The sequence below is a fragment of the Somniosus microcephalus genome, chromosome 8 (assembly GCF_052327205.1).
Source record: "Somniosus microcephalus isolate GS21.2 chromosome 8, FLI_Smic_1.0, whole genome shotgun sequence".
NCBI classification, from domain to species: domain Eukaryota; kingdom Metazoa; phylum Chordata; class Chondrichthyes; order Squaliformes; family Somniosidae; genus Somniosus; species Somniosus microcephalus.
In genome coordinates, this window is record NC_140994.1 from 31184220 (window position 1) to 31206844 (window position 22625).

The following is a 22625-nucleotide window of genomic DNA, read 5'->3' on the forward strand; positions in this document are numbered from 1 at the left end:
CATTTCAGACATTAGTTAGTTGGATTCCTCCAAATGATGGAGAGAACCAACAGGAGTACACAGCCTGTGTCATTATAATAATTACGTGTACTGATATTCTGCAGTGACTACTGGATTTTACAAACTCAGTTAATATAAACTCAAAAATGGCTAAAATGGATTTGAAGCAAAAACAGAAACTCGGGTGTGAGAGGGCAGCTGATTGACTGTTATCCATATCAAGGAGTAGGAACTTTTCCAGGAATTTCAGAGTTAGGTGAGACTATGATGCCAAGTTTACATTGATCCCAAATACTTGGTATGCTTTTGTTATTTTTCCCTACAGCAATTGATCCCTGTGACTGTCATCAATTTAATGCTTTTATTATCTACTGTGTGGCTTTTCTTTAATTATATCTAGAGTAAGCTGCACTTAGTTCAGTGACCTCTTCCAACACAATAACTGTTATTTGCACTGCCCTGATAAAATAAGTCAGTTAATTTGAGGTGATAATTCACTGGAGTGTTCTGAAAAAACATTGTCACCTCTTGTTTTGCACACACTTTACCAGATTTGTACCACACAAAGATACCGTTTGGTGCTGTGGTAATCTTTGTATCACTGACTGCATCGACCCATGGAATTCATTTTTAGCTTTAATACTAAACAAACACAAACAGTCAGCTATAGCTTCAGGACCTATCCATGCTTGTAATTTCAGCTAAGTTTTTGAAATGGGCTGTTTCAAGAAATTTATTTTACCGAGAATTTCCCAGTCTGACAATGGCCACCTTTCAAGTGTAAGCCTTGGCTCAGTGGTAACACTCTTGCCTTTGAGTCGAAAGATCATGGACTCAAGCCCATTCCAGGACTTGAACACAATCTTGGCTGACACTTCAGTGCAGTACTGAGGGAGCGCTGCAATGTTGCAGGTGCTGTATTTCAGCTGAGATTTTAAACTGAGATGTTAAATTGAGATCCTGTTCAGGTAGATGTAAAAGCTGCCATGACACTAGAAGAAGAGCAGGGCGGTATATCCTGGCCAATGTTTATCCCTTAACCAATGTCACCAAAAGCAGATCAACTATCTTGTTTATTGGGCCAGAAATTCGGGTCGGGGGCTTACCGCGGGTGCAAGCCTCCGACCTGCACTTACCTAGCGCGCTGGCCGTTGTGCTGTGGGCCCGTGTGGGATTCTGATCCTGGGCCTGCTCCAACCGCCGGCGCGCAGTGCTTGCGTATCCCAGGGGCGCAGTTAGTTCGAAGCGTCCCCTGGGATCACGTGGGCCATGGAGCGCCAATGGTAGCAGGGAATCTGTATGCATAGATTTCACAGGAAGACCTGTCAAATCTATGAATACAATTCAGCCCCAAAACATCACTAAAACTTCAAATAAATTTTTAAAAAATCACATTTTTAAAATAACTATAAATTACATAAAATAACTATTTTAAACAATAATTTAAATTTTTGAAAAAATTAATTACAGTTTCTAACGGGGCTAAAAATAAACTTGTCGCGGAGCCACTAAGGGACTCCGATCAAATGTATATAATTCTCTTTAACAATATGTTAGCTACAGCCTGAGTCTGTATCTTTGTATATACTGTTTGCATTTACAGAGCGCGGTCCCTTTAAGAGCGCGGGCAAACGCGATGACGTCACGCCGTTCATCACGTGATCCCCCACCGGCGGGAAAAACGTGATGACGTCATGACGCCAGCCATGGGACCGCCCAAGCAGTCCTCGTGGAGCCTCCGAACTGACTAGACCTTTATTCGTAGTTCTCTTGCAACTGTTTTATTAAACTCAATTAATTTTACATTAAACATCATGGGCTGGATTTTCCTAAGCCCCTGGAGTCGGGTTGGAGGCGTGCGGGCGATAAAAATCGGAGATCCGGGGGTCCCGACCCCATCCCGCCTCCAACCCGCCTCCATGTCAATTTCATAGGAGTCGGGTTGCCGACAAGTGCTGGAACCCGACTCCCAGAGGCGGGAAGGGATTAAAGGCAATTAAACTGCCTGTTAACAGGTAGTTAACAGGTAGTTTTTTGCCTATTTGCGATTTTTATTGCTGGTTTGTGGGCTTCCCGACAGCTCCAAACCACGAAAAGTTTTCGAGGCGGGACGTGGGTCTGAGGTCTTGGAGGGGTCGAGATGCCCAGTGTTCAGGTGAGTGAGGGGTGCAGGAGTGCAAAGGTAAGTGTTTTGCAAGTGTTTAAAGTGTTTAAATAAGTTTAACTTACTTTTACTTACCTTTACAGGAGTCCTGCATTCCGGTGTCGGGAGTCGGCTGCAAGAACCACAGAAGCTCCGATTTTTTGAAAAAAATCAGCTTCTTGGTTTCTGCAGCAAAATGATTTTAAAGTTATCCTGAGAAAGGACTGAGGCTGAATTAGCAGTTTTTCAGTGCTTGACAGCTTCAAACAGCTGTTAAACACTGATCTTTCATCTGCCAAAAGCTTTTGACAGATGAAATGTCAATCTCTGACGTCACCTGTTGCCGGGTGGCCCTTAATTGGCCTGCTGAGCCCACAGGGCGGGCTCAACAAGGTCAATCAGAGGAAAATCCAGTGGGTTGGCCACATCTCCATGGAGACGGGACAACAAGCCCGAATGTGGGTTTCCCACCTCCAACCCGCCCCCGTAGCAAAATCCAGCCCCATTTGTTTGATCGCCTGAGTCGACCTCAGTCTCTTGATAGGAACTAGACATTCCTACAAACTTACCTTTCTTTAAAGTATTTAAAAATAATAAACCTGTGGAAAAAATGTTTTAATTTAATTTAATTCACCACTTACCTTGTTAAAAGCAGGCATTGCAACTGCTTTTTACAAGCGTAGCTCCTGGAGACTTATCCTCCCGGAAAAACCTGCAAAAAAAATGGAAGTTCCATGCGTACGCGCTGCCTCTCCAGCGCACGCGTTCGACCTGCGAACCCCTTCCTTTAAGGGAACGGAAGTTCCGGTTTCCCGCACAAGTGCAGTGCATGCACAAAACCGGCACTTTCGTTGGGCCTACGCATGAGTACCCAGCGCGTACTCACCCGTGGGGACCTGAATTTCTGGCCGATTGTGTTTAAGATGATTAAAGGACTTGATAGGGTAGATAGAGAGAAACTATTTCCACTGGTGGGAGAATCCAGAACAGGGAGGCATAATCTTAAAATTGGAGCTAGGCTATTCAGGGGTGATGTCAGGAAGCACTTCACACAAAAGGTCGTGGAAATCTGGAACTCTTTACCACAAAAAGCTGTTGAGGCTGGGGGTCAACTGAAAATTTAAAAACTGAGATTGATAGATTTTTGTTAGACAAGGATATTCAGGGTATGGAACCAAGGTGGGTCGATGAAGTTACAATACAGATCAACCATGAACTAATTGAATTGTGGAACAGGTTCGATGGGCTGAATGGCCTACTCCTGTTCCTATGTTCTTACGACTCTCTGCCTGTAAATTGGCTGCTGCAATTGGTGACATCAAGACCACACCTTGAGTATTGTGTGCAGTTTTGGTTGCCTTATCTGAGGAAGGATGTTCTTGCCATGGAGGGAGTGCAGCGAAGATTTACCAGATTGATACCTGGGATGGCAGGAATGACGTATGAAGAGAGATTGGGTCGATTGGGCTTATATTCGCTAGAGTTTAGAAGAATGAGAGGGGATCTCATTGAAACTTATAAAATTCTAACAGGACTAGACAGACTAGATGCAGGAAGGATGGTCCCGATGGCGGGGGAGTCCAGAACCAGGGGTCACAGTCTAAGGATAATGGGTAAGCCATTTAGGACTGAGATGAGGAGGAATTTCTTCACCCAGAGAGTGGTGAACCTGTGGAATTCTTTACCACAGAAGGCCGTTAAGGCCAATTCATTAAATATATTCAAGAAGTAGTTAGATATGTTTCTTAAGGATAAAGGGATCAAGGGATATGGGGAGAAAGCAGGGACAGGGTACTGAATTTGGATGATCAGCCATGATCTCATTAAATGGCAGAACAGGCTCGAGGGGCCGAATGGTCTACTCCTGCTCCTATCTTCTATGTTTCTATGTTTCTATAACAGTGACTATACTTCAAATGTGATACAGTGACTATGAAGTGTTTGGGATGTGAAAGACACAGGCAAGTTCTCTCTTTCAAAACAGTCAGCATGAAATACTGCATTTGAGAACAATTTAAATCCACTATTATAAAAAGATCATACCATTCACATTGTGGCTTCTTTGAACAAACTGCTGAAAGAATAACAATTAAGCAGCATTATTTGGCTCAGGGATTGCACTCTCATCTCTGACTCAGAAGGTCATTAATTCAAACGCCACTCCAGAGACTTCAGCATATAATCTAGGTCGATGCTTCACTGCAGTACTCAGGGAGTGTTGTGCCGTCTGAGGTGCCAACTTTCTGTTGTGGTATTAAATCGAGGCCTGAATGTAATAGATCACATGGCACTATTTGAAGTAGAGCTGAGGAGTTCTCCTGGTGCAACAACAGAAAATGCTGGAAATACTCAGCAGGCCAGGCAGCATCTGTGGAGAGAGAAACAGAGTTAACGTTTCAGGTCTGGGACCCTTCATCAGAACTGGAAAAAGCTGGAGATGTAACAGATATTAAGCAGGCGCAGAGACATGGGCGGGGGGTGGGGGAGGTTTAGGAGGGGAGTGTAAAGTCTGTGGGTTGTACAGTTAATAACGACACAGACTTCAGGAATAACAAACAAACAGGTCTTTACTATTCGAAGGTCAGGGCGAATCTGCCCCAGCAATCCTGCCACAACACTTATATACTGGTGTGGTCACTGTCGGTATTACAGTATACAGAAGCCAAACAAGTAGTGCCACACCTAACGTAGTTCTCTTAAAGGTGAACGGTTACATACAATAGTTTCCTTAAAGGTAGACGGGTACATACACTACAATCCTCCCTTTTTAGCTTTCAACATACTGAGTCCATAGTGAACATACATTATAACATATATACAGCTTATGTAAGACAGTTCATAGATTCAGTCTTTCTGGAGGTTTCCGGATTCTGTCCGGATAACGCCGCAGTGGTGTCGTCATTTCAGGCGGGCTAGTAGGTGCTTCTGGCAAAGTCGATTCGGCTTGAAAGACAGTGTCAGGTTCAGCTGACTCCAGTATTACCAGATCGGAAGTAGGTGTTCTGGGTATCTCAGACTCAACATTACCCGGGTAAGGTGGTGAAGTCGGTTGCCCATTTGTGGCGGACCCTATGATTTGGTCAACATGGCGCCTGATTATATTGTCCCCAATGTCCACGGTGTACATCAACGGCCCTAGCCTTTTTCCAATAGTTCCAGGCTGCCATTTCTCGGTACGGTAGTCCCGGGCCAAAACTCGTTGACCGATCTGGAAAGATCTAGTGGCCCTTTCATTCATGCCCTGGAATTGCCGGTTCTCTACGTCCCTTCTGATGTTTGGTTTGAGCAAATCCAGCCGGCATCTTAGGCGTCTATTACAAAACATCATTGCGGGAGTTTGATTTGTGACCGCATGTGTTGCATTCCGGTATGCCAACAAAAAGCTATCCACCTTATGTTGTAGACTTATGTCTTCATTACTCATGGCCTTTACGGCCTTCTTGAAGGTCTGGACAAACCTTTCAGCCAATCCATTGGAGGCGGGATGGTATGGGGCTGACGTGTAATGCTTAACCCCATTGCTCTTTAAGAATTTCTTGAATTCTTCGGACACAAATTGCGGTCCATTATCAGAACAGATCTGTTCCGGCAGGCCATTCCGAGCAAACATAGTCCTTAACACTGTGATGGTTTTTTCCGTCGTGGTGGTGGTCATCTTAATTACTTCCGGCCACTTGGAGTGGGCATCCACCGCTATTAGGAACATCGAGTCCATAAATGGACCAGCAAAGTCGATGTGTACTCTTTGCCAAGGAGATGAGGGCCACTCCCATGGATGCAGAGGAGCCTGTGGTGGCGCGTTCTGAACCCTCTGACATCCTAGGCAGTTCTTCGTGATCTCCTCTATGTCTCCATCAATGCCTGGCCACCACACAAACGCTCTTGCTAGATTCTTCATCTTTACTCCACCCAGATGTCCTTCGTGCAGCTCCTTTAGCACTTTCTTTTGGAGTTTGGGTGGAATCACCACTCTAGATCCACACATCAGGGTTCCTCGACACACTGACAGTTGTTCTTTCCTCTGTGAAAATGCTTGCAGTGTTGGTTCGCTCTGTGCTGGCCATCCCTCCACCGTTACATCATAGACTCGTGAAAGAGTCGGGTCATTCCTTGTCTCATTCTCAATCATTGAGTTTGTTATCGGTAGACACTCCACTATGGATGAGTGGAACAACTCTACTGGGTCCACTGTACTCGCTTCTTCCACCATCGGCAATGGCAAGCGTGATAACCCATCAGCATTTCCATGCTGTTTGGACCTTTTGTACTCAATTTCATATTGCTGTGCCCCAAGTAACACGGACCACCTTTGTAACCTTTGTGCTGTCATGGTGGAAACGGCCTTGTTTGGGTTGAATATGGACACCAACGGCTGGTGGTCTGTCAGCAATGTGAACTTTTTACATTGTAGGTAATGGTTGAATTTCTTCACGCCCCACACAAGACTGAGTGCCTCCCTATCTATTTGAGCGTAATTTCGCTCCGCGGGTGTCAATGATCGTGACGCGAATGCCACTGGCCTTTCCGAGCCTGTGCGAAAGTACTGCCCCAATTCCGTACGGGGAAGCATCACAAGCTAGACGAAGGGGTAATGCTGGGTTGAAATGAGCCAACACTTCTTCAGAGGTAATCAACTCCTTGCTTCTGCGAAAAGCCCTTTTGCATTCTTCACTCCACTTCCATGGTGTTTCTTTCCGCAACAGATCATTCAGCGGATGCAGCACCGTGGATAAATTTGGCAGAAACTTGTGATAGTAATTAATCAACCCCAAGAATGATCTTAACTGTGAAACGTTTCCTGGAGCGGGGGCCTTCACGACCGCTTCTATCTTTTCAGGTGACTTATGCAGTCCCTCTCGGTCAATGACATGACCGCAGTATGAGATCCGTTTTTGGAAGAACTCACACTTCTTGCAATTAACCCAAAGGCCATACTCCTTCAACCTGGTGAGTACCAGTTTCAAATTCGTGAGGTGTTCTTCCTCATCTTTTCCCGTGATTAAAATGTCATCTAAGTAGCACTGCATGCTTGGAATTCCTTGTAACACCTGTTCCATGGCCCTCTGCCAAATTGCTGGCGCCGAAGCTACCCCAAAGACCAGTCTATTATAGCGATACAAGCCTCTGTGAGTGTTGATGGTGAGGTACTGGCGTGACTCTTCCTCGACCTCCATCTGTAAATATGCCTGAGCCAGGTCTATTTTCGTGAAGTGCTTCCCTCCAGCCAACGAAGCAAAGATATCTTCAATCCGCGGAAGCGGGTATTGTACCGTGTGAAGCACCGGATTCACAGTGATCTTGAAATCTCCGCAGATACGGACCTTCCCCGGTCCCCCTGGCTTATTACTTGGTGAGGACTTCATGACGGGAACAATGGGCGTGGCCCACTCACTCCAGTCCACTTTTGACAGAACCCCTGATCGTTTAAGTTCTTCCAGTTCTGCCTCCACCGCTGGTCGTATTGCGTAAGGTACCGATCTGGCCTTAAAAAACTTTGGGCTTGCATGTTCTGCAATCTTAACCTTTGCTTTAATTCCTCGCAGTGTTCCCAGTCCTTGCTGGAATACCTCTTTAGCTTCGTCCAATATTCTGGACAACCGTTCCGGTTTGACATCCTCTTTTTCCGAATCCACCGTCATGGTGTTTAGTGAATGCCAGTCCATCTTTATTTTTCGGATCCACTCCCGTCCCAGAAGTGGTGGACCTCCCTCAGGCAACACATACAGGTCCAACCGGTGGTGATCTTTATCCTTGTATCTCACCTTGACTTCTATCTTTCCGATGGGGAATACTTTGTGCCCCGTGTATGTCTGTAGTACTAGTTCCGTATCCCGTAGTGGAATATGCTTGAAAAACTTTTTATAGTCATGCTTATTCATGACCGTCAACGCCGATCCGGTGTCCACTTCCATTTTTACTTGGACCTTTGCAATCTGTAGCGTTATCCAGATAGTTTGTCAGTCAGCTTCATTACTCACATTGTGAATTCTCAGACTGTCCAGTCCTTTGCATTTGGAGTGTGAGTCCGACTTCTGTTCCCTCAGACTCTTCCTAGTCACCTCTTGCACTTTTCCGTACCATTTTTGTGGTGACTCCTTATTGTTGTACGTTGTTCCTGACCGGCATACCTTAGCTATGTGCCCGATCTTGCCACATTTCCTGCATTCTTGGTTTTTAACCCAGCATTGATTCTGGTCGTGTGTTGTCTTCCCACAATGATAGCATTTTGTTGTCCTCGAGGTAATTTGGTCCACCCCGAGTGCCGCCGCCTTTAGCTGCATTTCCGCCGTTCCTTTCGCTGCGGCTTCGTGCGATGCAGCTATAAGGACAGCCCTGTCTAGTGTGAGGTCGTTCTCTTCCAGTAGTCGCTTTTGCGTCCCTTCTTTGGACAATCCACATACGAACTTGTCTCGCAGTGCCTCTGTCAGATTCCCTCCGAACTGGCAGTGTTCCGCTAGCCTACGCAGTTCGACCAAGTATTCCGTGTTGCTTTCGTCTTTCTTCTGCGTTCTTGCATAGAATTTGGATCGTTCAGCCAGTATCAACGGTGTGGGGTTCAAGTGATCCTTCAGCACTGCTACAATATCATCGAAAGTCTGATCCGCCAGTTTAGCTGGTGAGAGAAGATGCTTCAACAACCCGAATGTTTTCGCACCCATCATGTTAAGTAAGGTTAAAGCTTTTTCATCCTTAGCTATTTTGTTAGCCTTACAATGTATCTCAATACGTTCCACGTACGTGGCCCAGTCTTCTATCTCAGAATTAAAATCGTTGATGTCCCCCCGCTTAGGCATCTTCCTTTCCTTGGGTACAACACAATTTTTTTTTTTTTTTTTCCTAAGATGACGGCTTTTCCTGCGAAAATGGCGGTTTCCCGCTCTTTCCTTCTCTCCCCGCCCACTTCAATGGCGGTTTCCTGCTTCTGTCGTCTTCGCCGCCTAATGGCGGCTTCCCGCGTTTCTTCCCTGGTGGAAGGGGTACGCTTTCCCCACAACGGACAGGTTCAGCCGCTGGGCTGGCTCTCGCACAGCTCCCCTTACTCGGCTCTGTCTTTCTCTCTCCCGCACGTTTGGTTCTACCGGCGCTGGGTACCCCGTTGGTGGAGGACAGTTCAGCCGCTGGACTGGCTCTCGCGCAGTCTCTCTCCCCTTGCTCGGCTCTGTCTCTCTCTCTCCTGCACACTCGGCTCTACCGGCGCAGGGTACCCCGTTGGTGGAGGACAGTTCAGCCGCTGGACTGGCTCCACGCAGCCTCCTTTGGTCGGCTCTGCCTCTCCCACACGCTCTGTTCCTGTTCGCCTCCCAGCCCTCACGCAGTCCGGTGCTTCCCTCCCCGGCTGCGGCTGGGTTTCTCTCTTCCCGTGCCAGCTCCCGGTCTCAGCGCTTCGTGGCTTCGGTCGCTGCCTGGCTTTTTCCCGCCGATCGCGGTCCGGCTGTCTCACGACGCCGTTGGACCCGACTTTCTGACCGGCTCCGCTCCCCCTCAACCGTGGTCGAGTGCACAGCCCTTATCCTCCGGATATTCTTTACACTTTCCCCTACTCACAGTCTCCGCGGCCGCCTTGTTTCCTGCTGATCGGCTCACTCCGCACCGTGGTAGAAGGGTAGTCAGTGCCTGTTGCTGATGGAAGCTTTTGTTGCTAAAGTCTTCCTCCTTTCTATTGCTGCAGCCTCGTGTTTTCTTCCAGCAGAACGACGAGGGCGGTTGCCTCTCTTCGACGCTCTTTAGTTGCTTTGGTAGTCTTGCCGCAGGGTACGATCGGACTCGTCGCCACTGTAAAGTCTGTGGGTTGTACAGTTAATAACGACACAGACTTCAGGAATAACAAACAAACAGGTCTTTACTATTCGAAGGTCAGGGCGAATCTGCCCCAGCAATCCTGCCACAACACTTATATACTGGTGTGGTCACTGTCGGTATTACAGTATACAGAAGCCAAACAAGTAGTGCCACACCTAACGTAGTTCTCTTAAAGGTGAACGGTTACATACAATAGTTTCCTTAAAGGTAGACGGGTACATACACTACAGGGAGGAAGGAATAGAAAGAATACCCTGTGCTTTTGTAAGAGGCAGGAAAGATAAAATGTTGCAAATGGGAATGGCAGAAATCATACTGCATGAAAAATGGGGGCAGGGATAATTATCTGAAATTGTTAAACTCAATGTTGAGTCCAGTAGGCTGCAAAGTGCCCAATCGAAAGATGAGGTGCTGTTCCTCGAGCTTACGTTGAGCTTCATTGCAGCAATGCAATAGCCCGAGGACAGAGAGATCAGAGTGGGAGTGAAGCGGTGAATTAAAGTGACAGGCGACCGGAAGCTCAGGATCACCCTTACGGACTGAACGGAGGTGTTCCACAAAACGGTCACCCAATCTGTGTTTGGTCTCCCCAATGTAGAGGAGACCGCATCGTGAGCAGCGAATACAGTATATTAAATTGCAAGAAGTACACGTAAATCGCTGTTTCACCTGGAAGGGGTGTTTGGGGCCCTGGACAGTGGGAAGGGAGGAGGTAAAAGGGCATGTGTTGCATCTCCTGCGCTTGCACGGGAAGGTACCAGGTGAAGGAGAAGGGCTGCTGGGGGTGATTGAGGAGTGGACCAGGGTGTCGCGGAGGGAGCTGTCCCTTCAGAATGCTGAAAGGGGAGGTGAGGGGAAGATGTGTTTGGTCCTGGCTAATATTTATCCTTCAACCAACACCACTAAAACAGATCACCTGGTCATTTACCTCATTGCTGTTTGTAGGATCTTAATGGCCCAGAACTTGGTGTCGGGGGCTTGCCACGCGTGCAAGTCCCCGATGTGCACTCACCCTGCGCGCCGACATCTGAAACCTGGCCCGCAGTGGATTTCCTTTCAGTGGCCAGGTTCTGATGTCGGCGCGCTGTGCTAACCTGACCCAGCGGCGTAGTTAGTGCGATGTGCCGGCTGGGATCAGGTGAGCACTGTTCAGCCAATCAGGGGAGGGGAAACTTCATTCATAAGTTTGAGAGTAAGAACTGTCAAACTCATGAGAAGTACTGCACCCCAAAACACTACTTAAACTTTAAATAAAATTTTAAAAAACATCCCAATCATTAAATTAAGTATAAATAAGTTTAAAAAAATAATTTAAACAATTTTTTTTTTTGAAAAAATAAATTTTTAATAAAAAGGGTCTAAAACTAAACTTACCTTATTGTAGATTCTTTAAAATAATAAACCTGTGGAAAAAAAATTCTAAATTGCACTAAAACACCACTTAGCTGTAAAAATAAATACTTACGTGTGCTTTTTACAAGCGTAAAGACCGGAGGCCTTTACACATGCGCAAATCCCCCAAAACAGAGGAAATCCAAGACGCACGCGCTGCCCCCTACAGTGCACGCGCTAGCCTCTTACAGTGCACGCGCTAGCCTCTTCAACTCTTGGGTGAGAGGAGAGGAAATGCCGGTTTTCAGCGCATGCGCTGTGCATGCTGAAAACCGGCATTTCCTCCGGCCAGACGCGTGAGTACCCCTTCCGTACTCACGCGTTTGGGGAGGAATTTCTGCCCCAATGTGTTTAAATTGGCTGTCACGTTTCCTTACATTTCAATAGTAACTACACTTCATTGGCTGTGAAGTGATTTAGGACATCTTGAGGACATAAAAGGTGCTTCCTTACTCTGTGAGCCCTGACATTGTTAATGCTGTTCTATATATTTTTTCATTGTCTACCTAATAGATACTTTTATACTCACCAGTGAATAGTAAACTTAAAATATCACACAAGGCTTACATTATTGTCATTTAAAAAAACAACTCAATTTTCTCATGAGTTTTGCTCCCTTTCTACACTACTCATCCAGCCAGGACATATAGATGGTAAATTTCTACAACACCATTGTCAAATGATTGGTGCAAGTTGAACAAAGTCAGGTTTTTCACCTCTGAGATAATATCAATCCTTTTGGTTTGCAGACAGGTGCTCAACCACTTTGGCTGCTGAATTTGCTTTGACCATTGGGGGTTAATGATAATTTGGACAAGTGCAGTAATTCATCCTGCACGCACAGCAGAAAAAGGAAAATGTCACGTCCAGCAGGGCACCAATCCCTACACTGAGATTGCATTGAAATTAGTCAGACAATGATGGTTAATAACTGATCCACAGAATGTTAGTAGGTTATCCAGTTAAGGAACTATTCCTCTATTGGCCAACAACCTAGTAATTGAGTGCTCTATTTCTACGTGCTGTTGCTCTTGTTATGCATTCTAGTGGCAGTAATAGTAATAGCTGATGCTAAAGTCTACTAATCACTGCCCTGTGAGTTCAGTTAACACTTGGGGAGAAAATTGACTCTACCTCCTGTCTATTTCACCCTAAAGTAAGGCTGGCTCCTGTTATCTGAACATTCAAGCATGATTGAGTAATAACTACAGCTGCTGCCACAGACAGAAAGGGAATGAGTGAGCGATTTCAAAAGGTAACTACAATGATGATAAAATGACAGTTAGGGATCATGTCTATACTGTCAGTGGCTGGTTATATTCTACCTATTTTTGCTCACTTCCATGAGCTATTCTGATAGGTAATCTTTCCACAATTGATGTTGTTTTGCAGTTACCTAACTACACGCTCTCATAATTGCTGGGTAATGTCTCTGTCAATCTTTGATGATTATGTGAAATAATTTGCTTTTGTACTTTTGCTATAACCATCCCCTGACCTAGATATTTTTGTTCCAATTAAAACAAGAGAGCACTGAACATTTGGTGGTTGTTAACTGCAAACAACAACAGCTTGCATTTATATAGCACCTATGACATAGCAAAAGGCCCCAAGGCACTTCACAATTGCAAAAGTTGTAGATAATGTGTAGTAATCCGGGATGTAATGTTTAAGTTATCCACCAGATGGAGCCAAATATTAAGGGTTCACATTCACCAGTATTTAAGGTAATGGGTCATGTATTCAATGTCCTGGTACACCAGTTAATATGGTAATGTGGCATTGCATTATGGGTCTGACTCAGAGGTTCATTCTCCATCTTGGCTCATGCAGTAAGAAATGTGCCTGGCTTACAGCTTGTAAGAGCTATGTCTCTCTGCTACACCGTGTAAATAAACAGTTGGGTTTGTTCCTAATATCTCGCTTTTCTCAGTTTCTGACCTTACCACTCGGATATCACATATTGGTGATGAGGATCAACAGATCACATCGTGACGGAGCAAAAAAAATAAAAGAGCACTGAATAACGGATCATGGCTGCTACGGTAGAAAAGATCTCTGCTTTTGATGTTCAGACGCAGACCTGGGATGAATACTGCAAGGTGTTGATGCATTTCTTTGAAGCAAATGATATAAATGATGTAGGAAAAAGGAGAGCTATTTTTCTCACTTCCGTGGGAAGTCAGACGTATAGTTTAATGAGAAACTTATGCAGTCCTGAAAAGCCTGGAGACAGATCATTTGCTGACTTAGTGGCCTTGCTGAAGGACCATTTCAATCCCAGACCGAGTGAGATTGTACAGCGTTTCAAATTTAATTCACGGAACAGAAAACCGGGAGAGACTGTATTGGATTATGTAGCGGTGTTGAGAAAATTGGCACACGATTGCAATTATGGCAACAACCTGAAAGACATGCTGAGAGATAGGCTAGTTTGTGGGATAATGGATGATCGAATGCAGCGGAGATTATTGTCCGAGACAGGGCTTACGTATGAAAAAGCGTTGGAACTTGCTCAAGCATGGAGACAGCGAACCGAGATGTAAAAGAAATACAAGGTTCAGACTGGGCTACTACAAAGCAAGTTGCAGGTCAGGTTATTGTGCACAAGTTAAACATGCGTCAGAAACCACAACGTGAGCATGTAAAGGCATGTTATAGATGCAATGGCGATCACCTGGCGAGGGAATGCAGGTTTCTGGAGGAAAAGTGCCACAAGTGTGAGAAAAAAGGACACATAAAACGTGCATGCAGGGCAAAAGCAATCGTGGAGGAATACAAACCAAAAAGGGAGGAAAGCAAAACCTAGGAAGTGAAGTGAAAAAACAGGGAGCATATCACATCAGTGGAGAAGCTGAGAAAGAAGACGACATGTTCATAATGCATAGTATGGTAGAGAACATTCCAAAAGTGGATCCTATCACTTTGCAACTGACAGTAAATGACTCTAAGGTCAACTTTGAAGTGGATACAGGATGCGGTGTAACCATAATGAACAGGGAGGAGTACTCAAAATTGTGGAACCGTGCAAACGTTCCAGAGTTAAAGTCTTGCTTTATGCAGCTTAAAACATATACCGGTGAACGAGTGGCGACATTGGGTACAGCTACTGTAACTGTGCAACACAGGGACACTGTGGAACAGCTACCTGTAGTTGTAGTATCGGGTTCCGGACCAAACCTGTTAGGTCGGGGCTGGATACAAGAACTTAAATTAGATTGGGGAGCAATAAATCAAATAGAGGGAGGCAAACAGTTGTCGTTGCAAGAAGTGTTGATTGAACATGAGAACGTGTTCAAGGAAGAACTTGGCACATTTAATGGCCCCCCAGCTAAGATTTATGTAGACAAGGAGGCACTGCCAAGATTTTTTAAACAACGACCTGTGCCGTATGCCATGAAACTGAAGGTAGAGGCTGAGCTTGACCGTCTTTTGAGAGAGAACATACTGGAACCCATGAAATGTTCAGAATGGGCAGCTCCCATTGTACCTATTTTAAAACCGGACAATTCGGTAAGATTCTGTGGAGATTATAAATTGACAGTAAATAGGGTGTCTAAACTAGAACAGTATCCTATTCCCAAAACAGAGGATCTCTTTGCAAACCTGGCTGGAGGGAAGAAATTCACGAAGCTGGATATGAGTCATGCATACTTGCAGATTACACTAGATGAGGAATCCAAGAAGTATGTAACCATAAATACACACAAGGGTTTGTTTACCTATAACCGCTTACCATTCAGTGTCTCATCTAGTCCAGCTATTTTCCAGAGGACTATCGAGGGTGTACTGCAAGGGATCCCACATGTTTCAATCTATCTGGATGACATTCTGCTAACGGGAAGAACCGATACTACAGAGATTGGATAAGGCTGGGTTACGGCTCAAGAGGAGTAAGTGCACTTTCCTGGGGAATGAGGCCGTGTTCCTGGGACACAGAGTGGACACCACCGGGCTCCATCCAATCAAGGAGAAGGTACAAGCACTGCAGGAGGCCCCAGCTCCTACCAATGTGACTGAGTTAAAAGCTTACTTGGGACTGCTAAACTATTATAACAGATTTTTACCAAACTTGGCAACAGTGTTAGCACCTCTTCACAAACTTCTGCGCAAGGAGACACAGTGACAGTGGGAAGAGGAACAGAGGGTTTCATTTGAACAGTCCAAGAAACTGATGCTGTCCTCGGATGTGCTGGTTCACTACAATGCAGAGAAAGACATCATTCTCTCTTGTGATGCTTCACCTTATGGGGTGGGGACGGTTCTTTCACACAGCTTGGAAGATGGAACAGAAAGACCAATAGGGTTTATGTCTCGAACTCTGACACCAGCGGAAAAAAACTATTCCCAGTTAGATAAAGAGGGGTTAGCAGTAATGTTTGGGTTACAGAGGTTTCACAAGTACATATATGGCAGGAAATTCACCATATGCACCGATCATAAACCTCTTCTATCTCTTTTTAATGAAATGAAAGCAGTACCACAGATGGTGTCACCCCGGATCCAGAGGTGGGCAGTGACGTTGAGGGCATATGAGTATGTCATCGTTTACAAGGCGGGCAAGTACCATGGGAACGCAGATGCCTTGAGCCGTCTTCCACTGCCAGGTACACCTATCCGTGCAGCTCCAGAGGACAGAGTTTTAATGTTGGAGGACACGGACTCGGCAATTGTGACCGCAGAACAAGTAAGGACATGGACCGGTAAAGATCCAGTACTGTCTAGAGTCTGAGAATATGTGATGAGGGGTTGGCCACAGCATCCGGAAGGGACTGATTTCATACCTTAGTGTCAGGAAGACAGAGCTGGGTGTGCAGGATGGTTGCGTGTTGTGGGGAGCACGAGTGATTATTCCACAGCCAGCACGACAGTCTATCCTAGGGCAACTACATCAGTGTCATCCTGGAGTTTCGCGTATGAAAGCCTTGGCAAGGAGTTACTTCTGGTGGCCAAAGCTAGATGAGGAGATAGAAAATCTAGTCAAGACATGCAGCACTTGTCAAGTACACAGGAAGGCACCAGCAGCGGCTCCTCTCCACCCCTGGGAGTGGCCGGATAAACCATGGAGAAGATTACATGTAGATTATGCGGGTCCATTCAAGGGAAAGATGTTCCTCATAATCATTGATGCCCATTCCAAATAGATGGATGTTTATCCTGTAAATTCTGCTTCATCTACTGTTACTATAGACTGCCTGCATAGGAGTTTTAGTAATCAAAGGCTACCGGAGATCGTAGTAAGTGACAATGCCACGTGTTTTGTGAGTACAGAAACAAAAAAGAGTTCATGAGAAACAATGGCATAGTGCACGTGACCTCAGCTCCATATCATCCGTCTTCAAATGGACTTGCGGAGAGAGCCGTACAAACATTTAAGGAGATGATGAAAAAAAGTGCGGAAGGGAGTTTGGCAGCCAAGGTGTCATGAGTTCTGTTCAGCTACAGAATAACACCTCAACGTACCACAGGACTCTCTCCTGCTGAGCTGTTGTTAGGACGTCGACTACGCTCCACTCTTGATCTAGTTCACCCAGACCTAAAAAGGAAGGTGGAAAACCGACAAATCAAACAAAAGGAGAACCATGACAGAAGGACAAAGAGCCGCAGTTTTGGAGAAGGAGATGCGGTCCTTACCAGGAATTTCAGTTATGGTCCAAAATGGATTCCTGGCGTCATAGACTCAATGACTGGTCCAGTTTCATATACGGTCATGGTGGGAACTGGTCAGGTAGTACGCAGACATGTAGATCAGATACTGACCAGACAAGGGGAAATCGAACTGGAGGTTCCAGAGGAGATGTCGGAGGACAAGTTGGCCCCCAGTTATCCAAATGCATCGGTGGTATCACCACCACGAACAGAGCCAGTTCCACCTGGACCCTTCGTCAAGAGGAAACCATCGTAGCAGAGTCAGATACTCTGAGTACTGCTCAGGAGCAGCAGGTGGCTCTACCACAACCAAGCAGGGACTTGACTGTAAGACGTTCACCAAGGGCTCACAAGCCGCCAGAGAGATTGATAATGACCTGCTAGATTCATTCAGTATGGACTATCGTTAAAGGAGTTTCCTTATGGGACTTTTTAAGAATGTTGTTAAGAAATTAATGTTCAACTTAAGAGGGGAGGGATATAGTAATCTGGGATGTAATGTTTAAGTTATCCACCAGATGGAGCCAAATATTAAGGGTTCACATTCACCAGTATTTAAGGTAATGGGTCATGTATTCAATGTCCTGGTACACCAGTTTATACGGTAATGTGGCATTGCATTATGGGTATGACTCAGTGGTTCATCCTTCATCTTGGCTCATGCAGTAAGAATTATGTGCCTGGCTTACAGCTTGTAAGAGCTATGTCTCTCTGCTACACCGTGTAAATAAACAGTTGGGATTGTTCCTAATATCTCGCTTCTCTCAGTTTCTGACCTTACCACTCGGATATCACATAATGTAAGCTAATCTATCCAGTAGCTTTAACCTTATGTGGATAATGATCAAAATGGCCCTTTGCATAATCTCCAAAAAGGAAGATGCTAACAAAGTGAGTTGGCAGTAAGTACCATCAGAAACCCAGAACCATCAAACTCTCTGCCTCTTTATTCATGCAGCAGTGAAAACAGAATAAGCAGATGCTGCCTCGACCAAAGCTGAATAGTTCATGGAAAATGTGTGGCTCTGGGAGAAGGATCCAGGTGCAAGCAAGCTAAAAAAAGAAACTCAGTTAAGCAGCTGCCGATCATTGAAGGTGGACAGTATTGTTAGAACAGACAAGCTAAGTCCATGCAGACCAAAAGTGATTTAATGTAAAGATTTTATATATCCCTAATATACAAATTAATTCATGCTTTCCAATGCTGCATACAGTTACATATTGCTTATAGTCTGAAGTCGCATTTGAATTAGACATGATTTAAAACCAAGGTAAGGAAAACATCTGTTGGATAACAGCACAACAACTCTATATGTAGACATATTTAATGAAAAGCATATTTTTGAAAAATATTTAGAAAAATGGTGTTAGTATTTAGAACACAAATTATCCATGAAGAACCTTGAAATAGTTAAACCAGATTATTCCAATAGTAACTTCTTAAACAAATGAAAAATACTTTGCAAGCTTTCAAGAAAAATAATTTTTAACTCACTGAGATAATTGTCAAATATCCCTTAAAAATGTGCTTATTGGATTTAATGAACAGGCACTTTCAGTAGTTTTCATTGCAACAATTCTGTTAATTCTCCTTCGAATGACATCCCACTCCTCACTATCAGGAAGCGCTGTTGTTGTTCTGTGAGTTTTGAGGCAGGCCAAGTTCCGAAATTAGCTCTTACAACATTGCTGAAAGCTGCTATGTGAGTATTGCACAGCAAGCTCTCACAATACTTTTTTTTTATTCTGCAGTGTTGAATAAAGGTTTAAAATGTCAGCAGATGCAATTAGCAGCCTGATGGTGTCACTCCCTTCAATTGGCCTATCGGAATGCGTACTATAGTTTACAATCTGGTGACGTGTTGCTTGAGACACTTAGTGAGGCAACAGAACTCATTTAAAATGTGTACCTCACTTGGGCAATATAACTGGAAACAATAAAAGCAGGTCTACAAGTATGCCGCTGATGTACTGGGCCTCAGAGTCACCTAATAAATCAGCCAATAATTAAAAATATGACTCCGTGCTGCTGTTTGTAAAGTGAAGAGATTACACATACCATAACATCATTACCAAACCTGATGAGTTCATTAGCAATTAAAATGTGTTGCTTGCTCGTTGCCTTTTTTCACAGGGTGTTGCTACGACCTGGAACACACTACCTGAAAGGGTGGCGGAATCAGATTCAGTAGGAACTTTGAAAAGGCAATTGGACATGTACTTGAAGAAGACTAATTTGCAGGGCTATGGGGAAAAAGCTGGGGTGTGGGACTAAATGGGATAGCTCTTTCAAAGAGGCACGGCGGGCCGAACAGCCTCCTTCTCTGTTGTAAGATTCTATTATTCTATTAAATAGCAAAATAATTGTCTTGATAGGAAAGGCTGCTTAGTGAGCTGCTTTGTGTTTCCTTGCACACTGGTGATGTTAAAACAGTTGTAATCTGTTGAAACTTGCTGGACTACACTTCCTGTTTGTTTAATTGTGAAATACAGCTCTTAGCTCTTATAGGTTTGCAGTACAATAGCTGCTGTTTTCATTCAGGAAATTTGGGACAGCAACAATGGTATGAGTTCATTCTAACTTCGCCACTTGTGACCGTTTTCCTTTTCCATATGGAGAATGTTGTTTTCAAACATACTGTGGGGGAGTTGCCAAGCAGAGATGACAGTTACTGCCTTGAAGGGAAGATGGGAAAATTGGAAGGTAAAAGTTATAGCTTTTCATAACTATTACATCATTTTCTGAAATGCTATACAGGGTATGTGAAGGCTGGAGTTATAGTGCTGCTATTTACTGCTGAAGATGATGGAATGGATACATAGATATATCATTATACAAAATGGATACAGTTGATAATTTGATTTCCTTTTACAATTGATTTAAAATAAAGCTTCTCGTGTGTTTTTTAGTAAGTGTTTACAGATACTGATGCTGTGATCTATATTTTCAACAGTTAGCTGATTAAATTGGCTCTGTAAAAAGTTTTAAGGTTAAGAAATTATTGCGTTGAATGCAATTGGTGTTTGTTCCAAAACTATTTGCATTCCTTATTCTTTGTCTTGGATCAGAACTTACGAATCTGTAATAAAATGGAAAAAAAAGATTCTGCATTGGCTAAAAAATATAGGGCTGTCTCGAACAGAACTGATCTCAGTAGATACGCCTAGAGAAATGCAGTGCATGGTGTAAAAGCTGTATACTTACATGGGAAGTGTACACTATTTCTACAGAGATGTACTTCATTTATAAAGACTGCTATGCCATCTGAGATGCCAGATGAATGAATACTGGCTCTTTTATCAAAAATATCCGTGTCCAATGTGGTAATATTACCTGAAAGCAGGAGCCTTTCTGGACTGCTAGTTAAGTTTACTTTGTACCTATATACTGAAAAAGCTGGCAATTGGGCATCCCCTTCACGAAACTCGGAAACATTTCGGTTTATACTGCTTATGTTTTGGGATTTTTAACCATTCAAGGAATTGGAAATGAGTTACATTCAAATGGTGTGTTTTAAATGAAAGTGGGTTCAAGCAGATTGAAAATTATCTTTACATGTTGCAGCCACCGAGTCAAAGCGGAGGTTTTATGCTAGAGCCAGGCATTGCAGATGTATTTCACAACAACTGAGGACAATAGCTTGCTCTCTCGTTTCGAGAGCTGGACCTATTTGTGGCTGAGGTAGGCAGCCTGTAATATAAGTCAAGGTCAGTCTGGTCTGCCAAACTAATTTTGATCACTTAAAGGGATTGGAAAGGAATTTTACAGATTCTTTCCCCTAGTTGGCTTGAGTTTTTTAATCTGGTTTTTCAGCTATCCTAGGAGTTTGCATGGCTCTGGGCGGGTAGAGTGCATGTATCGAGATGCATGAGACATCACGACTGTATGGGAAAAGCTGGATGGACAAGTTTGTCTTTTCCTGCCCAAGATTTGTATATGTTTGTATGTTTCAGACTTCCTACAACCATCCATAGCTATTATTGATGAGTTTACTCTACTTGTTTGAGCCCAGCATGGGGAGTTTGCCAAGACTCCTCCACCCCACCCCCACACCTCCTCTTCCCCCCCCCTCTTCCCCCCCCTCTTTCTTCCCCCCCCCCTTCCCCCCCCCCCCCACTGGGAGGGAGGCAGCTTCTTCTAGTAACAGGCCCACTGGTGAATCACTGAATGGGGAAGAGTCCTGCCCCTTGACTTCCTATCGTCAGAAATAAAAAGGAGCGAAAAACCAATGTTCAAAGTCAGTCAGTTCCAAATAAGGCAGACAAGCTTTGGATTGGGCTCGAAATTAAGGTATAGCTGGCCAACTTTTACAGTTAGAGGCTGGAAGGAAAGGAAAATTAAAAAATGAGCATTCTACCTACCTCTGGAAAAGAGTAGTGTGGTTTTGGTGTTTTATTTGTCATATGAAGCATTATAGAAGAAGTTTTAAACAGTCTGTAAATACATTCCAATTCAGTCATGTGTCTTTTGCAAAATGAACCAGCATCTTGTCTTTACATTAACGTCATCTCACCAGAGTGCTTATTAGTTCTGCCTACTAGAAGATTGGAAAAATGTGCATGGTGGCATGTGTCAAAGACACGGTACCCAGTTCACATGACAAGGAGGGTGCATTGTTACATCCTCTGGGTTAACTATTGTATATGTAGGTATCGAGTAACATTAGTCAACTCCGGAAATGTGTTACCAGATATTCATTAAGATAGTCCAGCTTTCCCTTCTAGCACAGCACAGCAAAAATTTGAAGTTTCACTTTCTATGCATTGTTTGATACACAAAAAGCAAGTGTTACAGATTATATTTTATGCAAGCTCATTTAAAAAATGTAAAATCACTGACTGGAAAAGATCTCATCTCAATAAAGATAAAAAGATAAATGTGAGGAGCTAATGATGGATAACTTGCTCCTTCATAATGCAATGTTGCTCAGTGTTCCATCTCTACATATCACCACATATATTTATTGCTCTTTTCAAATACATTTTCCAGTATAGAAATAACTAGAGAATAATGGCTGTTCATCATTGGAACAAGCTGCAGTCTCTTGCTATATGTTCAGTGATAATAGGAAATAGATGGGGTTGTGTGAAACTGTCAGCATCTTGTCAAGAGTTAGCTGTTGATAATTTATCAGAAATCAGCACACCTGAACACCGAGTGAGGGTCCATTTTATTTCAGTTGGTGATTCATCTTCACGGTTGCAAAACACCATGATAAACAATCACTAGCACTGCTGCTAAACTATTTCACTTAAATATATGGCTGGTGTTGCGCCATATATCAGAAGATAATTCAACTGAAAAAAGAGTTGATGTCCAAGACCTAAGATCAGCTCATATACAATGTTATTGGCTTGGGATATGACTACATATAAGCAATATTCCCCAATTATTTGAAAGAGAGAGATTTTAATCAGTCTGTTTGATCTGGTTTATTCAGCAGCAAATTGTAGATCCTCATTTTGGTCCTTTTTCAGGCTGGTTTTGAAATCTGTAACAAAATAAATAAGCACTGTCCAGTATTTTAAAAAATAATTTCACACATCTACTTGAAGAACCTTTACAAGTCCTTGAACTCGGTAATTCGGCCGACCTTATATTTTTCTTCTGCTTTTGCTACTTTGTACACAGCTCACTCGC

General features: G+C 44.0%; 1 protein-coding gene across 3 annotated transcripts in view; it reads left to right on the plus strand.

Moving 5' to 3' along the window:
* The window catches only part of ablim1b (actin binding LIM protein 1b), a 468612-nt gene that overhangs the window by 137630 nt on the left and 308357 nt on the right, over positions 1-22625 (plus strand). The window contains exon 1 of one of the 3 annotated variants that reach the window (XM_085994436.1): positions 19506-19688. The exons of the other annotated variants lie outside the window; for them this stretch is intronic. Coding sequence (XP_085850562.1) covers positions 19598-19688 — 91 coding nt within the window. The 5' untranslated portion in view covers positions 19506-19597. Of the gene's footprint in view, positions 1-19505; positions 19689-22625 lie in introns of those variants that run through there. 3 annotated transcript variants of the gene reach the window in all.